A 20,565-nucleotide genomic window follows, 5' to 3' on the forward strand; every position below is an offset into this window, starting at 1 on the left:
ATCAAATGTGTACCACTAGATAATATCAATCCTGACTAATAGCAGAGGGTCTATTAAATGGTTTTTAAAGTGAATCGATATCCTCAAAGATATACAAAATAGAGTGATTTAAAAATAGGGCAGGTGGCGTCGAGGCAAAAACCTTAGAAGCCTCTAAATCTCGAACAAAACAGGCTAAAATTGGGATTTTTGAGTTCTTAATTACTATTAAAATATTTATCAAATGTCATTTTTTTTTTATTTCACATAGAATGCCCCTATTATTATTAGCAAAAATTGTATATTCTTCAACACTTAATAATTACGGAAATGTCGGATACTACCACTATAAGAAATATATGATATGTACTGAAATTAAAATGGGAAAGTGTCTAAATTTCCACGCATCACACGATAGCTAGTGAAATAAAGGATGGGAGTCATGTGAAATAATATATATTTATCTGAATGCACACGAGAAGAAGATATTAAATTATAAGAAAAACTGTCTTATTCAAAAAATATATAAATTTCATAATTCAAAGATAATAGTAGGTAATTGATCATTATAATTATATAATAGTGGTAATTCATAATCGTACAGATAATAGTAGTATTAACTCTCATATAAATATTAGAACTAACAAAAAATAATTTTTTTTTACATAGAAAATGAGCAAAACTAATTCAAATAAATTTGTTTAATGAGAAAATTACAAATATCACGATTTTTTAATGAATTAAAAAATTAAGATTTATTTGTTTGAATATTGAGGAGTTTTTCATCCCATTGCTCCAAATATAAATGACTCTAATTAATTAGTCATTGATTAATCAGTGTACTTGGTGTCTGATTCTCACCATCATTTTGCGACACTTGAGAATATGTTTAATAATTCATCTTGAATGGTTTCATATCTATATCCAACTCGAATATCAGGAATATTTGTTCGAGTCACATCATTTCCATCAACTCCAGGCTTTGTATAATTAGGTCCCAGCCAATGTTGTTTCATCTGTTGGGAAATAAATGAAATTAAAGAATGATCTACTTAATGTTAGTGTTGTGTCAGTCCTTATTTATTCATTCTAGTCCAGTCTTAGGACCGGTCACAGGGTTGGGCTGGAGGGACAATAGCCCCTCCAAATAAAGGATTTTTTTCTTTTTAATAGAATTTTTTTGGTCTGTATAAAAAAGTTTTACGCCCAAAAAAATTATGCAGCAGAGCAAAAATAATTCTTTTTTTATGAATAGCTATATTTTTATTTGTTTTTTTAATGTTACCTTAATTGGTTAGATGGAGTTGCGCTGATTAAGTATAAATAAACATTATAGTATTACAATTACTCCAACTAACCAAGGACTCTTTTGTGAAGTCCATATACATAAAGTATATTTCTTTTGCAAGAAATCACCTGCGTGCAAACCTACACACATTTAGTTAAAGAGAATAATTTATCTTTAGCGCGTTGTCCATGAGCTACGGCGACTCAATAGAATGTTTGGAATTTTTTTTTAAACCAAGCCCCTGACCCCCCCCCCCCAGACACAAAAAAAATTATCTATATATATTATAATCCTGCAGACATTTTTAAGGGCTTAAGACCGTCGGTTCATAAGACTGTCAGTAGTAGAACTGATTAAATAAATTAGAGCAACGTCATCAAGGACCGAACTTTATAAGTTTTTAGGACTGAACTCGGAGACTGCAGTCTTAAGCCCTAAATAAGGACCGACGCAGCAATATTATGTACTATTAACAACATAGTAAGAAATGGGTATGAGTAAATGAAAAAAAAATAGTTATTCGCAAGATGGCACCACTGTAACTAGCTTCAGTTAAAAGCCTATAGGGAAAGAGTGGAAATATAAGAGTCAGTATGACATTTTAAAAAAAATATATGAAAGTTTGAAAAAGTTCCCAACCTCGCGTGATAAAATGGAAGAATGTATGACTAAATTGATGGATTTTAAGCCAATCAGAGAGGAGAAAAAATGATGTCCACTCTTTCCTCAGAGTCCTTAAGCTATAGTCATAGTCATAAATAATAGTTGATTAGGTAGAGTGACTTAGGGGAATGAAGCTCTCATTTTTCAGCCAGCTGATACTAATTCTCTATGGCTTTAGCCAAATCAGTATAAACTATTTAGTCAAAAATAATGTAATGTAAACAAACAACTATTGATTAAACAACGCTCATGACCTATTCTATTTATAAAATGCGAATATAAATCCTTACTGTGTGAGCAAATCCACTCGTAATAACAGAATTTCTAGCCAATTCGCACATGTCGCATGAAGACATTTTCCAAACCTGAGTTGCAATACTATACTCTTCCATCAATGGCTCTTTCGTAAAGTGAAATTGAAGTGGATCATCAGTTGAGAGTGAGACACAGAGTCCACGAGCCAAATATTCGGGAAGTGGGGATCTGAATAGGTGATAAGAAGCATTAAATATATGTGAGTACATTTATTTAAAATCAAACCTGTTATAGTTCAAAAACAAGGAGTTATTGCTGAGTGGAGACATGGCAATTCCAATTTGGCATAAGTAGTAAAGATATTGAAGAACTGGAACTTTCCGCAAAAGGAGTCCATGAGCAATACTTTCACACATCATGAAACCAGCGACTAAATGTTGGACTGGCCCTGCTTCACCACAATGAGGTCGAAGTACAAATGTGTTTAATTTCCTCTCACTTCGAAAATGGTTCAGTATGGTTATGTTGGCATACATGTAATAGAGATAATATGCATAGGGAGGATTTTCATCATCACACCATTGATCCGGAGTAGGAACATCCCGATCAAACAAGGGATTTTCAGGCTTGCTTTCATCATCCACAGAGTCAAAGCCAATAATGTGCCTTTAATAAAAAAGAACGTTAAAATGATTATTTTTATTTCATTTGATGAAAAAAAAATCCCCACTCACTGGCAAAATCGATGTAGTTCAGGATGACTACTGGGATCCTTGGTCACTTCAAATAAAGGTCTAAACAAATTGTCAAGGATTTCCTCAAAGTTCTTGACAAGTTTGTTACATTTGTAAATATCAAACAAGCGAGGAACTTGAATGATCCAGCGTACATTATCAGAGTATACCCTATTTTCTATGGCCCATTTAGCAAGATTGTCCCACTCATTGGAACACCGTCCATAGATGGATAATCTTAGTTCCAAGTTTTGATATTTACTCTCTTCCAAGTCTTGCATTACTTCCTATAAATAGGCATATATTATGTACAAAATTCATAATGAGTGTTGAACGGATTTAACCTTATAACGCCCGATATGTTCATATGTGGTCAGAACTTTCTTACTTTAAAAAATATCAGAATCTTGTCAAAATCCACAAATTTTAAATTTTTTATATATCGAAATTTGTGAGTTTTTCCTTAGAACTTGAGATTTTTTTTAAATTCAAAGTAATTGATGACTGTTTTTGCTAATGTTTGTATAAAGAAATGAATGATTTACTCCAAATTAGACATCTAAAATTCGATTTGTAATTTTTCAAAAAGCAACTGGTTTTAGCACTTTTTGATGAGGCAATACGTTTGCAACAATGGAAGATCATCAGTAAGAAATTAGTATTTTTTTTGTTAAATGATGCATTGATTATAAATCTGCAATTGCAGCCTTAAAGTTTGAGTGAAAAAATTATCAAACTCTTCAAATCAAGGACTCCAAAACTCAAGTATGACGACATAAGGTTAAGAAACTCCCCCAAAAACATGCAATAAATTAGCCGTACCTTGATAATTGTCCCAAAAAATCTTCCTCCAATATGATTATCCGTCTTCATAAAGACTTCACGAAGACGTGACTCTCCGATAGGATTATATTTCGCATTGAATTTATCAAAACGATGAAAGGTATTCCGATCCTAAATAAAACATATGCAATGAATGAGTGGCAGTAAGTCTTTAGGATTTAGATGTTTGTAGAAACAGACAAACATTTGTAGTAAGTGTACAAAGTACAAAATTATTGATGGGTACAAAAAGGGGCGTGTTCACTAGTGTTGCTCCGTATCCTGGTACTACATAGAGCGTTACTGATACATATTAAATCGATACTAAACTAAATAGTATTGAAAACGGTATTTGGAGTGCCACTAGGCCATAAAAAAGTTAAATTAACGATAACGTAGAAACAAAATTTTACTTTATAAAATATTTATCAAAAAAGTTATCCAATTTCTGAGCCCCAACCCCAAAGAAGCCAATTACAGTGGGGTTCAAATGGCTCTAGATAAAATAAATATATATATTTGAATATATATTTTTTGCCAGATACATCTTTTAAAGTTTTTCCCACAAAACGATAATAACGGGCACCTCCATCCCACTCTCCCGTGTCACCCCTGAATATTGATATCATCGTGGTAACAACACTATTGCACACTGAACAATAAACATAGATAAATATGGACAAATAACAATAAATAATGAACTCAAGAATATTTAAGAGTATAATGAGAATCTATACATACAATAAGATGACTGAATTACAAAAAAGACTAACGAATAATAATGAATAGAGTGTGTGATAGAATGCCCAAAAGGTGAGAAGATGATACAGGTCTGAGCAGGGATTCAATACCAGAGGATGCATTTACAGCCATTGAAATTTACGTGTAAACGCAATTCTGATACGCATCCCTGAACTCAGCATCACAAAAAAATAACAAAGAGAGAATATTTTTATTGTGAAATTCTTCTCATCTTTATACCAAAGAAAGATAGAATGAATGAATGATAGATCCCAGAGAGACTAATTAAGAAGAGATACACAAAATAGCAACGACAACTAAGGAAGGAACAGTGCTGCAGCAAAGGGTTAATTATAATCATTGTTGAAGCACTGTTCGCATAGATATTATGTTATAAATTAAGACAATTTAGCAGTTGTATACCTAGAGTAACTGGGGCGTCCAAGGGGGTGGGCTAGAGGGGATGTAGGACCCCTCCCAAATTAAATAATTTTTACTTTGACTAAATTTTTTTTAGGTGATAATAAAAAAAATTTACCCAAAAATAGGGGTAAACATTTTTTTTTTTTTTTTAAATTTATTTTCTTAAAAAAAGGTCATTCGGGCAAATTATGGAGCAGAGCAAATAATTTAATTTTTCAAATTTAATTTTTGTGAAAAGCATTGGATTTTTGGATTTTTTTTTCAAATAAACTTAATATCCCAAATTTTTTTGTGAATACCTATGGAGTTTGAATTTTATTTCGTGAATAGCTTTTGATTTTTCAAAAAAAATGAATATTAGAAATTTTTGTGAATAGCTATTGATTTTTGAAATTTTTTTACAAAACAACTTAATATTTGAATTTTTTTTACAAAAAATTAAGTATTTGAAAGTTTTTTCATAAAATTTTAGTTTTGGTGTTTTTTTTTTTTTTACAAAACAAAAATCCCCACTCTCTTCCCCCCCCCCAAAAAAAAACAATCATAATAATATATATAATTCTACAGACGCCCCTGAGTAAGTAACTGATACAACAACTTCATTGTAATAATAATAACATGCAGAAATTATAAATAATAATGGAAGAATGACAATAATATAATATATAGAGGGGTTAAAATGTGCGCATTTTTAAGCGTACCAGAATACAATTTGCTTGAACAAGATTACAACTTGATCAAGCAGATTGTAGAATTGTATCCTCAAATGCTTAAAAATGAACATATTTTCAATTCTCTATTAATATGTAATAAGAAAAGTGGCGGTAAGGCAGGGATTCATACTCAATTTCCCCTGATGAAGATTTTTATAAGGTGGGAAGAGGGGTATAAAAAATTTGCGGAAAAATTAAGAAAATGAACAAAATGTCGAAAGGTTTTTTTTTTAATTTGAAACCATAAAAGTGAACTTTTTCTAAAAAAAAGAACATTTTAAAAAAAGTAAAGAAATATTGTTTTCAAAAAAAAAGAGAGGGAAATTTCAGACAATTTCACCTTTAAAAAGGGTTATAAAAAATGCCCAATTTTTTTATCTTTCAAAAACATATTTAAATAAAGGAAAGAGAGTCGAAATTTCTCTTGAAAAGGGACAAAATCGAAAGAAGATCGAAAATTTCCCTAACATCTTTTATATATATTTTAAATATATTTTTGTAAATCTAAAGAATAGGGTCGATAAAATTTACAAATGACCTCCCTTGTGGAAATCGTCCACCTTCACCACTGATAAGAAGGGTAATTATATAATTAATTATGTATACATAAATGTACATAGAAACAAATATGTAATTATTTACTTTAAGGACAATAAGCTAACGAAAAAATGCAGAAAAAATAAAAAAATAAAAAAAGAACTTGGAAGGAAATCAAAATAATCTTTCTAGATAAAAAAAAATAGGAAAGTCTGCAAATATTTTTCATTTAGGTGTTTAGCATGGACCAAATAATTGAATGAATGCAAACTAAACGTGTAGCGTCTAGGAGGAAAGAATGAAGTGATTTAAAAATAAAACTTATTTATAAGTGCAAAAATGATCAAAGAAAGGAAGCATGGCTTTTACTTTAAAACAACTACGTACTTATTATTTTAAAGTGTCTAGGGAATTAGGCTAAGCAAGCTAAGTGACATTAAGTAGTATATAAATGCAATAATAATAATAATTAATGAAGTAACTGACTAAAAGAAGAAGAAGCAGGAAGCAACAAAGATGAAGCAATAGATTTGCATGAAATAATAAATTAGTTAGAATGAACTTACTGCATGAACGTCCAACATATCCACTGTCAACTCATAGGCCGTTAAACTCATGGACTCAAAGACATCTCGAAGAGCCATAGGCTGTTTATCTTTTCCGAGACAAACCACAGTGTCAGACTCTGTTTTTAAGCATTTCTTGATGAAACGTAATAGGTGTTTTTGGTTCATGCATGAGGCTGCATGGATGTGAGTATCCACCTGTGTTTAGAGAAGAAATACATCATTTCTAAGTAATGAATACGATTTTTACGACAAATACTACGATCATAAACTAGAGATGTGAAAAAGAATGAATTATTAAGGAGTGAAAAAAGTTCTACGTGTTGGTGACCCCCAATAAAATATTGCTCTGATAAACCATTTCTTACAAAAGAGACTCGAAAGAAACCTTGAATACTAATAGGTTTAAAATTGTTTACTGTACTTAGTTCAATTTTGGTCTCACGACATTGCTAGGGACAGGATTTCTGTTTCTATTTATCTATGGCTGTATTCTTCTTGCGTTTCACAAAATTCCCAGCCCTAGTTATTTTTTGATCGAAGTTGCGTGAATTTTGTCATACGTATTATTTCAAATATCTTTTCACCTCTTTCCATAGAGTCTCTTTATTCCTTTCTATTTGGACAATTCAAACGTATTAACAGGGAAAATAAGATCTTTAATGATCTTTGTCAGCAAATATACTGTTTCTCAGAGTCGCCATATTTGTGTTACATTCTCTTAGGTGTGGGTTTTAGCTTATTTCCACATCTCTAAACATAGATATGTACAATCCAAGGTCCTTACCTTTCTAACGTTGTAGAAATCACGATGAGCAACGGCCTTTTGAGCAGCCAGTTCTCGGAGTTCGTTCAACAGGACATGAAGTTGAAACTTTGCAGAGAGATAGCAGAGCCTCCTGTAGCAAAAAGACTTGAGAGGTCCATCGGCTATCAATGCACACATTAAATGCATATCCGTGACAAATGTATCCAAATCAAAGTATTCATAGTTGATGTGTTTGTCATTTTGAAGATCTTCTTGGTTGGCATAAACGTGGAAAATCCCTTTTTTAATTCCGATTTCGTAGCCATTATTGGGTTGGAATTCAACCTCGTAGGGATCTCCATCGAATTTTGGAGGATGAATGGGATGATCTATGTACATACATGGAAATAAAGAAAACACAAAGTTAGCCAGTTAAAAAATAATCCAGAATTTGATGTGCAAATGATGTTTTTTTTTTGTTTTTTTTGGGAAGCGTGTCAATCCATCATTCAAGATTTTAACTGTACAATGAAAATTACTTATAAATATATTTGTACATCTCCAGATAGACAGACATATATACCAGCGTTATTGCCACTTTGTTACATGAAAATGTACAATGTATTGCGTCATAAGCTGTCTATTTTTCTACTTCCTTTCCCCTAATCAGAGTAATCTGAACGTTGATATGTTTAATTTGAATTAGCTCTTGTTGTTGTTGGATTTTTGACACTCTTTCGGACCCAAGAACTCACTTATATTAAATCCACACCCATAAACGAGTATATTTATTTAAGTAAGTTTTACTATACTTAATTTTGATCCAACTTAATATAATTTATGTCTTTAATGAAGAAATTTGCCTTTGTTGTCAAGCTCTGTGAACAATTATCCCCAATGTGAATTAATTAAATGATAATGAACCCATAGTTGGGAAAAATAATTGACTAATTAATACCAACTGATTTTCGGTCTTTTAACCTTGTTTCTTATTGGAAAAGTAAAGGTTGCGATCTTACCTTTATTGGGTTTCACAACCTCTTCTCCAAAATGGAACATGCTGGAAGAAAGACTCAAAATCAGTTTGTAGTTATTAGACTATTCATATTCCCAATTATGGAGTTAGTATTCAATCATCATTGTTTGGAATTATGAACAATTAACTTCCTAACTTTACAACAAAAGCTAATTCAAATTCAACCTATCAACTTCCAGATCACAGATGAGGTGTAAAATAGTAAAAAAATCAACAACTCACAATAAATACTCTGTATATTCTGTATAAATGTGGGTGATTACATCTATTATGTATTTATATAGATTTGACTCATTATAATGTCTAAACCTCAACAATGCTCCCTCTCCAAAATAAATAGGTTCGGTGATTTAAAATCTTTGTCATTTGTAGAAGTAAAAATGTTATGATAAAGGAAATTTGGGATCTCCCAAAATTACTAACGTAGGATTTTTTCTACCTCAAACAAGAAACATTTTAAATCATAGAACCTCTTCATATTGAAAGGGATAATTGTTGATGTTTGAATATTATACACTGCAAAGTTCTAAGAAATAAATTGTATGTACGAGCATGATAGATGTGCTAACCCACAACTAGTGAGGTAATGTCGTGATATATGTATATAAATTTGCAAATGTATAAATAGAAAAGTTAGTTGTCGTTGTGATAATGAAATAACCAGGCTGTTAATAATGGCACACACTAAATTCTATTTTATATTTAAGTGATATTGATGATAATGTTTTATAATTTGATTCCTTTGTTTTAAATTAATATACTTTTGTTGCATAGTACGTATTTATATATTATAGCGTTTGCTTTTAAATATGTAAAGTGAAGGGCTATCATGAAAAGAGTGAGGAATGTCCTTTTTTTCTCTTGAAATATTAGATTAAGAAGAAGATTCAGAAAGAAGAAGAAAATCGATCATTTAGTGGAGAATATGCTTATATCTATTAATATAATTAATAGATATAAGCATATTTGTATATGGCCTTATTTTTAGGGAGTATTGGTGTATATACTACTCTTGTAAAAAAGAAACCGTTATTTTCTCATTTTGAATTCATTTCTGATTCGATTTTCAAATACATTTTCTTTATTAGGTTGATACAACGTGTACATTGATCGATGTTATTATAAAATGTATTTTGACAATATCAGCCATTTCTTATTGATCAGATCTCGTAAATATATTAAGGTAAAGGCCCATGAATGAATTTCAAAAAGATTGCCATTATGAAAGGGAGAAAAGGGCCCTCAAGAGAGACCTATAAATATACATTTGTGTTGAGTTACTTCAAAAAAAGTCTTGAAAAAAAATCAAGAATATGAGTATATATTTTCACATCCTATATATGTACATATTGTAGACCAATACTTCATAGACGTATTTTGTTCAATTATAGACTTTGTATCTAAATTTCTGGGATGGTTTGAGATTCACAAAAATATGAACTATAGAAAAAAATCCTTCATTTGACTTATACCGATCCGATATGGCCTTTCAAATAAAATCTTTGAATCTTTAATTAGATTATATTGTGGGATATGCATTTTTACTACGGCTATAAGTGTAATTTCCTGCATCTCCAAAGGATTAATCAGAATAATTTGTTGATAGAAATTCGTAAAGAAATACAACATATGCAAATCCAGGCTCAATTTAGAGGAAAATCATTCTATCTTGCTTTAATGTTGACGGGTAAATTCTAATGTAAATCAAATCTATTTTTTTTTTTTTTTTGTCACACAGTCCGGCTCTCAAACAATCAAAAAACGTATGTATTAAAATCCAAAAAGTTATAACAACACAATCAAATAAAATCAAATAAAAAGAACGAAAGATAAAAGTTCTAGCAATTCTGATTAAGAGTCCAATCAAGAAAATCAAGAAGAGTATTAATTGAATACAATTAATTAAGATTAAGATTATTATTGTACTCTTAGTAGTAAAATAATTACTAGTATTAACCTGAATGTGGTGAGCTTTCCTTGGTCGAACCCCCTTTAACATAAAAAATAATGAAACAGTTTATTTTATTGAACAAACAGAAATGTAATTCTTTTTTATCTAGTATAAGAATTACACACTATGAACTAAATAATGGGATCCGGCTGATTTGGCATCTTGAGATATGCCAATCAAGAACCCATAGAGAAATAAATATATAAACATGATTGATTTAGTATCAGCATAGTTAGGCTGTAGTAGATTAAAATCTTCAGTCAGCAGGAATGAATATCAGCTATGACCAGATTAAATGATTTTGTAATGGAAAAAAGAGCGCGAGAAAAAGGCAGGTGCAAGACATCTTTTTGTCAGCTGATACCTTTGCTCAATCATTCTCAAATCTTGTCAAATCTATGTATTTCTTTCTCTATGGATATACTTATTATGCCAATGGGTTCCAGAGAAGAAATGAGTCTCAATTATTGTAATGCTGACTCATTCCTGGAGGGCACACTTCTGGAATGGGGCAACAAAGTTCTACACACCTTTGAGAGAGGCTTTTTCATCGTGCTGTACATCATCGTCTGTTTTTCCTTCCCGATTCCTAAGAAATGTCTCAGCTGCAATGTGGAAGGACTGTTTCGAGAGCTTCATATATCTTTGACGAATTTGTAGAGCCTTGATAAGGAGTTTGGAAGCATTTTGCAAGTCTTCCATAGGAACCTGAAATATCAAAAGATAACATAATATATATTTATTATCCTCACCAAAAACAAAGCCTAACTTACCCCACTATTATCATCACCGGAAATAAAGACTCTTTGAAAATGGGGATAGTCCTCAACTCCCATTCCATTAAGACAAAAGCTTCGTTGATCCAAGAGATTGGGGACTGAGTTATTTTTTGAGGGTAAAATAGGCTGGACTCCATCAGGCCTATCGTTTCGGATAAGGGCCTCAGCCTTGGGATCAGCTTTCTCTTCAAACTTCTTTTGAACTCTATAAATATGAATATATACATGAAATTAAAATCAGTGTCATAATGACGAGAAGTAAATTATATATATGTTCTGTACAAGTTTTAAATTGTATTAGCAAATTGTACAGGTTGCAACTCAAAAATGAGATAAATAACCAGGACAATACAGTAATTGAGTATCCCATGAATGGTAGATAGATGATGAAATGATGTAATTTTGGACTTTTTTATAAGTGAAAATTGCAAATTCATAAGGGGTGTTCTTTGGCTCATTATAGAGTTCAAAGGGCTAGAGTTATTATATTACTCGTTAATACTAGTGTGGAAAACTAGGTCCGAGATATGATTTTTTTTGTCCCTTTGGTCTTAAGTAATTTTTGGAACTGATCTGGAGAAATTAAAACCATGAACAAACTTCCTGTTATATATAAAATGTCCTACCCCCAACACCAACCCAACGTCAAACATGAGGGTAGAAAAATTATGTTTTGGGGGAGCTTTTCTGCTAAGGGGAAGGACGACTTCACTGAATCGAAGAGAGGATAGACAGGCTATGTACCCTGAGAATCTTAAATAATTTTTAATAAAGGATGAGAATCATCCAATAATTGAATACTCCATGGCTAATCGTTATATTTATGGTGTTATTTTTGACTATTTTAATACAAATAGTATAAGGATTCAAGAGAAGATTATAAATTCTTGGCCACATTTATATTACTCCTCATTGTGGGCCAAACGTTATTATTTACTCATTTATATTATGCAAATTTTAAGAGGTTAAGAGTCTTTTTCTTTTTTTTTACAATTTTCCTAGCCAATGTTGTAGAAAACATAATTAGCTGTCGATTTCTAAGAAAAAAAATGTCGTAGTTCCCACACCATGAGCATACAATATGAGAAGGGGATTGAGATAACAGCACATCTCCAAGCGGGATTGTCCCAGAAGGGTATTGGGGAGCAGACTGGGCCTCTCAAAAATTGAATAATAGAGATGGGTAAATAATAATGTTGGTTTAATAGATCAAAATAAAATGATATTACCCATGTATCGTTGGTAATTAGTAATGTCCTTATTTTAGACTGAAGACTGGAGGTCTGTTAAGTTCAGTCCGGGTCCAGCTTAGTCCTGGATATCAGTCCAAGAACTTATTAAGTGCAGTCCTTGGAAATGTCACTCAATTATATTTCTTCTTTTTTTATCCGTTAGAGTACTGACAGTCCGAAAGACTGGACTGTACCAAATAATTAAAGACTGACACAACATTGGCAGTTAGAATAAGTAATTTTTCCATTAAATATATGGATTTTGATACGAAATTGCAACTTGCACAATTTGTTTATACAAGTTGCAACTTGTACACGACATTTACACATATTTACATAGGCACATACACACTGCATAAAGGATACCCGCTTGTACCCAAGGGAAAAGTTGTGCCTGCACACGTACATACATAGAAGGCACATCGAATCATCGTGATTTTTTTAAATAATTATTTTAATATTCAAGTCAGGGCGCGTAGCCAATGCATAATAGTTGCAGATACTTATAAACACACACTTTTAGAAAGCAGGCAATTAAAAATAAAGCTGATGAGGAGAGAAAGTTAATGCGCGCATAGAACAACAGAGTAGGTATTAATAGTTATGTATTTTTGTACCGTGAATGAGGCTGGACCCAAGAGAGTCCAATTGGGAAAAAAGTATCCCTGGCCTATTGTTGTGCACTAAATTAAAGTAAACAAAATAGTAATTGTGAAAACTCTGATATAATCGTAATCAAAGTAAAAATTAATTGCGTAGATTATAATTATTATATATGTATGTAAATTAAATGACGTCACTTCATTGAATCTTCAGAATCCTCGTAAAACAATAGTACAAAGTTGGACATTAAACAACTGGTTTCTCTAAGGAGTTGACAATGCTCTCATTTACATAGATGTAAATCTATGTACTGGCTTAAATGGTATTTATTTCAGGAGCGTAACGTGTTCACAATATTCAATATGTTCAACAACTAACTAACAACGATCTTAAGTATTATAAGTCAAAAAATTGATAGAGAATTTTTTTAAGATCATATTCTAATCATACTAAATACTTTTAATCTATCAATTAAGCACGCGATCTCACAGCATATGATTATCTCATCAAGAAACTAATATTTTCTTTATACATTCTTCCCCAGTAGATATTGATATACATGTATTCTACAAGTTGCGACCAAAAAATGAGATGAATCATTTTAAATGAAGGATTCAGAGTCCTTAGGATGAGGATAATGCCATAATTGATGTATTATTGGCGTCATTTTTGACTATTTTAATACAAATGAGTAAAATATAAGTATTCTGTGACACATTATAAATATTAAATGCCCACATTTACATTCTCATTAATACATAATGACCACGTCACTATATCAAAATCAGAGGGTAGCATCCATTCATAGTGTGTAATTATTAGAATGACCAATGTTGTAGTTAAATAATACATTTTAAGATGAAGAAATTGCCACATGTAAACCTTTTTTATACAATACACAACTTGTACATAACAAATATAGATATAATAATTGTACTCACCTGATCATTTTGGTTTCAATCTGCTCAATGGGATATTGTGGGACTTCATAAGGAGCAGAGATCTCATTGGACAAGTGTTTGTCTTCCTTATTATTGATGAGCATTTTAGCTATTTGACGGAATCTTTCACCCTCAGTATTTTGATAGGAATGAGACAATCCCGACGGTTCTTGCTCTAAAAGAAAAAGAACCTGTTATTAAATCAAATAGGAACAAGGTATTTATATTTTTAAGAAGAAATAAGCACGCAAAAAACACCTGGAGAAATTTTGACATACGATATATATAAGGGATATCAATTTAATACATATTCATAAATACAAATCAAGGGATAAATATTAAATATATTATCATGTATGTACAATTCAAACATTGTATATGTCTTTAAATATGTAAGAAACACTCAAAATAGGAACAGTCCAAGACAGTCCAGGCTTTTTTTTTTTTTTTTTTTTTTAAATGATGGGGGTTCACACATTTAGAAAATTAGAAGTGAAGGGTACCTGTGACAATCTTAGCCATTTCTTTACGCAGATGTTCCAAATCAGAGAGGGAGCTTCGTCTCCGAGGAACACTGGGCACTAGCCCAGCCCCCAGATTTCCCATGACGGAGTCTTCCTTTGGAGTTTCCGTACCTGGAAATCACTTCTCCATATAGATTATTCATGATTATGTATAATATGTATGTAGTATTAGGAATGACCTCTAGACCTCTGTAGAAGGAACAAAGTCGAGGATTCAACTGAGAGATAGACCTCAGCCTCTTAAGACATTTCAGCTCTCTTTTTTTTTTTTTTTTTTTTTTTTTTTTTTGTTTTTTAAAGCAAAGGAGAAATTACTACACACTTAACTTTCATTTTTATTTTTAGAAACACGTTGAATTGAATTGGGGCCAGCCAGGAGTAGTAGCAGCAGCAGCAGCGTCTTTCTTTATTTTCCGTCCGAGCTATATAAAAATTTTGGCTCATGGAGGGTAGTAATAGTTAATTGTGGGGGCTATTTTGTACTCCTTCTAATAGAATTTGTTCATATTGAAGAAATCAAAAGGAAAAGGGGAATGAGTGGCTTACACACTTTTATTTGTGAGCATATATATATATATATATAGATATTATTTAAGAAAGTATGTACAATATACATACTCGACGAACATTATACAGGGTGCGACATCAATTTCGCTAAAAAATAAGGTAGAATGATACAGGGTGCAACAATAGAACTTATTTTTTCCAAAAAGCAATAAAACAACATATATTTTTGTTTCATATGCAGGGTCTTCCGCAGGATTAAATTTTGCCAGGGGCTTGGTTTTTGATATATTTTTTTTTAAATCCAAAGATTTTTTTTTTTTTGAAAATTTTTTATATAATTTTTTTTTAATCAAAATCCACAACTGTTTACATAAATTATTATTTTTGGGAAAACCAAAATCAATATTCTATTTTTTAAAAAAAATCAAAAACTTTTAACATATTCCTTTTTTTGGAATAAAAAATTCATAAAATCTATAGCTATTCACAAAATATTCAATTTAAAAAAAAATCAAAAATCCACAGCTGTGGACATACAATTAAATTTTTTGGAAAAAAATCGCAAAAATTTCATTTCTAATATTTTATTTTTTTGAATAAAGCCACTCAGCCACTGTGGACGCCCTCTAATGATAGGTTAAAGTTTTGTTTTACACAGTTTTGAGAATCATATCAGATACACTGAATAAATCGAACTTCGGTATTTTAATACCCAAATTATGTTTTGTTTTTTTTTGGTTTCTTTTCCTTTAAATATCTTTTCATAGACAGGTTTTATTTTACACAAAAAGATGTAAAATTTTATTGGCAACATATCCTTATTTTATAGTTGTGGATATTCAGTTGATAAAGATTTTAATTATTGGGGATTCCCCAAATATCTAAAAAACGTTGGTCTTTCCAGAATAAATCCGGTTTCAACTACATGATTTGGACAAACTGTACCAATTTAAAAGTACATATATAACACTAAATTTAATAAGATCAATTTAAGCTCTCTAATATAATTATTTGTGGAGTTATTTGCATCCAAAGAATTTTGCAAATCTCAGATTATAAAAATCGTATTTTTTTTTTACCTATATTGGAAATTGAAGAAATTAACTGATTTTTATAAATTGCACAAATAAAAGCTTAGGAGCTAAATTGCCATTGGTTTAATATTATAAAATATTGTTTTAAACCCTTTTTTGCCAATATTTATCTTCGATGGCAAACACTTGTTCCTCATTACTCCAATGCATGATAACAAATGACTGTATAACCAAAAAAGCTTTAAAATCTTGCCTCTTTAATGAAACCCCGCCCAATCCGCTATCCTTCTACACATGATAAAAAGGAAGTTATCTTGCCCCACACTGTACATACTAGTCTCGTTCATGAAATATAATTAAAGTTTTACTTAACTCCTTCAATAGGTAAATTATTGTACTTTACAATAATACCAGGTTTCATAAAAATCATGAAATTGGCGTGAGTTACAAACATTTCCAATCAATCTCACGCCACACATTGGTTCATCAATCAAAAAAGCTCAAAACAACTGATTTGATTAAGAATGTTTGCTATCCCAACCCGTCATAAAGGCCTCAAAACAAGCCACAAGTAGATTTTAATATAAAATGAATAAATATTTTTCGGTACATGCATAGGTCTTGGTTTATCAAACCTTATTTGAAAACTTGAAAGCATCCATTGAATAATACGGATGATGTCACGAAATAAGATGAATAAATCTCAGGTAGAACTGTTTTAAAAACTTTGTAGCCCTTCTATATTAGTGAAAATGCATTTTAAGTAATTTTGGCGTGAAATTTTTTGCCGCTCTCAATTTCGCTGCACGACATATTCCCCATCTTTTTATGTTTTTATATTATAAGTTCGAACTTTACCTGTAGTCTTTACTGTTCATCATGGTTCAGTTTAGTCCAGTCTTAGGACGTACCCTCTCAGTCCTTGCAACCGTTCCTTAAGACCATCAGTACTAGAACTGATGGTCTTAATAGAAATATAGTTGAGTGAAGTTATCAAGGACCAAACTTTACTAGTTTTAGGACTGATATGGGTGACTGAACTGAAGACTGAACCAGACATCCGGTCTGGTTCAGTCTTCAGCCTTAAATAAGGATTCACACAACACTAATTGATAGTCCTTTCAATCAATGGTGTTTCATTCATTTCTACTAGGATCAACTAAGATCATGACTATGAGTAAGGTGGTACTAGGGAATGAGTTTTTTTCAAAATAGAATCATGATCCCGGATAAGTGAGTCCTTATAAACACTATGCCTTATTTATTTCTTCTCTAAACCCCTTCTTTTTTCCCTGATCTACAGCAATAGTAAAGACTAAAGGGTCATTTCAATCCAAATCAATAACTCAAAAACAGCACCATCTTGGACTTTTTTTCAAATTTGGCACATATTTTAATATCTGTTACAAACTCAAAAATCCAAAATTTCCGTCTTTTTAGTCAGGATTTAGAGGCTTCTGAATTTTTGGCCTTGGCGCTACCATCCTATTTTTAAATCGCTGTATTTTGAATATTTTTGAAGATATCGATCTACTTTTAAAAACCATTTAATGGATAGTTATTTTAGCCTTTTGTTGTATTTTATCGTATAAGCCAACAGAATGAGTTTTTAACCACAAGGTAACGGGGTCAAAATTTTGACCTAAAAAAATCAAACATGTCCATTTTTAATATCACTCAAATGTTTACATGTTAATTTGTAAAATACCATAAACATATGGAATAAGTTTGAGGAATGCATTCGATTCTACTAAATTATAAATTTGCTCTACCTACTCACACATTTTTATCTGTAGTATTTAAGTAGAATCGAATGCATTTCTAAAAACTGAGTTTATACTTTTATCTTATATTACACATTTAAACTCGTTACCTCATGGGTAAAAACTCATTTTGTTGGCTTATACAATTAAATACCACAAATGAATAAGACAAGTATCTAAATTGTTATTAAATTAGGTCGATACCTTCAAAAACATTCAAATACAGCAATTTAAAAATAGGGTTGGATGGGTCAATGCCAAAACTTTAGAAGCCTCTAAATCCTGAACTGGAGGACAAAAAGGCTGAAATTTTGAATTTATAACTAATATTAAAATATGTTCCAAATTTGAAAAAAAAACTGAAATGGTGCTATGAAAAATGTCCTTTTTTTATTGATTTCACTTGGAATGACCCTATAGCTAAAGTTCGAACATATATTATAAAAACAGAAAAAGTGTGCAAATATGTCATGCAGGAAATCTCCAAGAGGTGAAAATGAATGCGGAAAAATTGACTGTCACAGTGAATTGATGAGACGTTTTTTAAGGACCAATAATAGGGACGGGACTGAGTTTAAGTCTCTTATAAAAACCAATACAGCCTTATTTGTTACTTTTTACTATATAGAGTAATTTTAGTGAGACACTCCTAGTGGAGAAAAAAGTAATTAATGTCAGGGAGAGGAAGGTAACGGAAGGGGAAAAAAGGGAAGGAAATAAAGAAAGGGAGCAGGAATTGTCAATGCGTATAAATTATATTCTAGATACTAGTGTTGTGTTTCGGTCCGAAAATCCTAGACCGAACTCCAACAAAGAAGTTCGGCCTGAACAGGTCTAAACAACCCACTCTAAATCAGTTTCATTTAAAATTAAGTCTAGACCGATTCTATAAATGAATTCTTGATGAGGTCAGTTCTGTTTCAACCAATCAACGTTCAGAACCAAAAGCCCAAAAGTTTCAACACCGTGAAACAAGTACTAATATAAATTGGTTTATTATATATATATACGATGGTGGTCCGAAAAATTCTAAGCCACAACGTGAAGATGGCAGCACTCAACCATTTTTGCAAAACGATTGAGGCATTTTGGACGCGCAGCTGTAAGTTAAAAGTCGTTTGAGTGAGTTAATGTTAGTGTTTTTGTGAAAATGAAAAAAGTCAAGTTTGGAGCTGTCATCTAATAATTGTTTTTGGAAGTGTAACCTTTAAATAGATTCATGCAATAGCAGATATATAAAGGCTTTTTGTGTTAAAATTTGACGCGTCTAAGACAATCCAACTCGGAGTAATGAAGCCAAAAACCAAAAGTGTCTCGTAAACAATTATTTTGCAGAGAAAAACGCAGAGTAATATATGGCCGGGTTACAGAGATGGGAACATCGCTGGGAGTAGTTTGCAGAGTTACAAGGAGACTATGTTGAAAAAATTAATAAAAATTCAGTAAAAATCTCTGTATCTTTGTTATGTCGGGAACTTTTCAGACCATCTTCGTATAGGTACTTTCGAGAGAACGTCATAAAAAAAGATTTCACTTTTTTCGTTTAAAAATATTTTAGATACAATAAATAGTTCTTTAATTGCCATATATTCTTGTTAGTAATAAATGCTGACTACAAGAATGGCCACTGTATCGCCCCCTATCCATTCAATGAGACTTATGTTTAAAAATAAAATAATAAATCAGAAAAATGTCTTGTATCTTTAGTTAGGTCGGAAAATTTTCAAACCAGCCTCGTATATATGATAAAAACTTTTAGGGGGCCTAAGCCCATAAGTAAATTAATCAGGGGCGTCCGCAGGGTGTGGGCTGGAGGGGCTGCACTCCTACCCACAAATTAAAGGTACTTTTGCTTCTTGCTAGAAAATATTTTTGAATTTTATTTACCAAAATAATTAAATTTAAAAAAAAATTCAAAAAATGTTAATTTTTTTCACCAAAAAATTTACATTTTTAAATCTTTTTATTCAAAAAAATTAATTTCCTGTGATTAACTATGATTTATTTAATTTTTTTTTGCAAATAATTTATTTTTTTTGTAAACAGCTGTGGAGTTTTGAAATTATTTGTGAACAGCTGTGGATTTTGAAATTTTTTTTCCAAAAAAATTAATATTTTAAGTTTAATTTCTCGATTTTTATTTCTAAAATTTTAATTTCTAAAATTGTTTTAATAAAAAAATATATATATACATATATATAATCCTGCAGACGCCCCTGCTAAGACCGAAACTGATAAAAATGGGTCTTGGGCCGAGTTGAGTTTCAACTCTAATATATATTTCAAGTATTTAAGTATACAGTGAGCCGTTGTTTTTATTCTAAAAACTAAGCACAGCTCTCAATTGCAAAAAAAAAAAGGAAGAAGGGGGAAGAAGAAGACGCGTAGAGGGGTGTAGAGAGTAAAGGAACTCCTCGAGAGTATTTTTACCTTCTCCTCCAATAATCCCCAGGTCAGTGACGTTAACATTCTTATTGCTGCCGCTGTCACCGTTTCCATCACTCCTACTGATCTTGATGTTGGAAATCATGCTGAAGTTAATAACATCCTCATCATCATAGTCTTCAAAACCATTCACATTTCGACTTGCCATAATGATGATCTACAAATTCATGCTTATTTGAATAGTGTCTTAGTTATACATAATACAAAAAAAACACTCAAACAAAAACAAACAAATCAAGAACTCTCTACCGACTTATAAATAAGAATAATCTATGTATCTA

General features: G+C 31.3%; 1 protein-coding gene across 19 annotated transcripts in view; it reads right to left on the reverse strand.

The window, feature by feature from the left end:
• Positions 1–419: 419 nt before the first annotated feature.
• AMPdeam (AMP deaminase) overlaps positions 420–20,565 on the reverse strand; it is a 94,815-nt gene continuing 74,669 nt past the window's right edge. For 4 of the 19 annotated variants that reach the window (XM_071887429.1, XM_071887427.1, XM_071887428.1 and 1 more), the window contains 10 exons: positions 14,012–14,186; positions 11,230–11,440; positions 10,987–11,164; positions 7,509–7,858; positions 6,722–6,919; positions 3,742–3,873; positions 2,920–3,206; positions 2,471–2,851; positions 2,221–2,413; positions 420–995 (listed from right to left, as the gene is read on the reverse strand). In XM_071887429.1, the coding sequence (XP_071743530.1) occupies positions 843–995; positions 2,221–2,413; positions 2,471–2,851; positions 2,920–3,206; positions 3,742–3,873; positions 6,722–6,919; positions 7,509–7,858; positions 10,987–11,164; positions 11,230–11,440; positions 14,012–14,186 (2,258 nt within the window). In that variant the 3' untranslated portion in view covers positions 420–842. Of the gene's footprint in view, positions 996–2,220; positions 2,414–2,470; positions 2,852–2,919; positions 3,207–3,741; positions 3,874–6,721; positions 6,920–7,508; positions 7,859–10,462; positions 10,496–10,986; positions 11,165–11,229; positions 11,441–14,011; positions 14,187–14,514; positions 14,751–20,269; positions 20,442–20,565 lie in introns of those variants that run through there. The other 15 variants (XM_040709376.2, XM_071887424.1, XM_071887425.1 and 12 more) reach the window with 8 other exon arrangements.

The sequence above is a fragment of the Lepeophtheirus salmonis genome, chromosome 3 (genome assembly GCF_016086655.4).
Source record: "Lepeophtheirus salmonis chromosome 3, UVic_Lsal_1.4, whole genome shotgun sequence".
NCBI classification, from domain to species: Eukaryota; Metazoa; Arthropoda; class Copepoda; order Siphonostomatoida; family Caligidae; genus Lepeophtheirus; species Lepeophtheirus salmonis.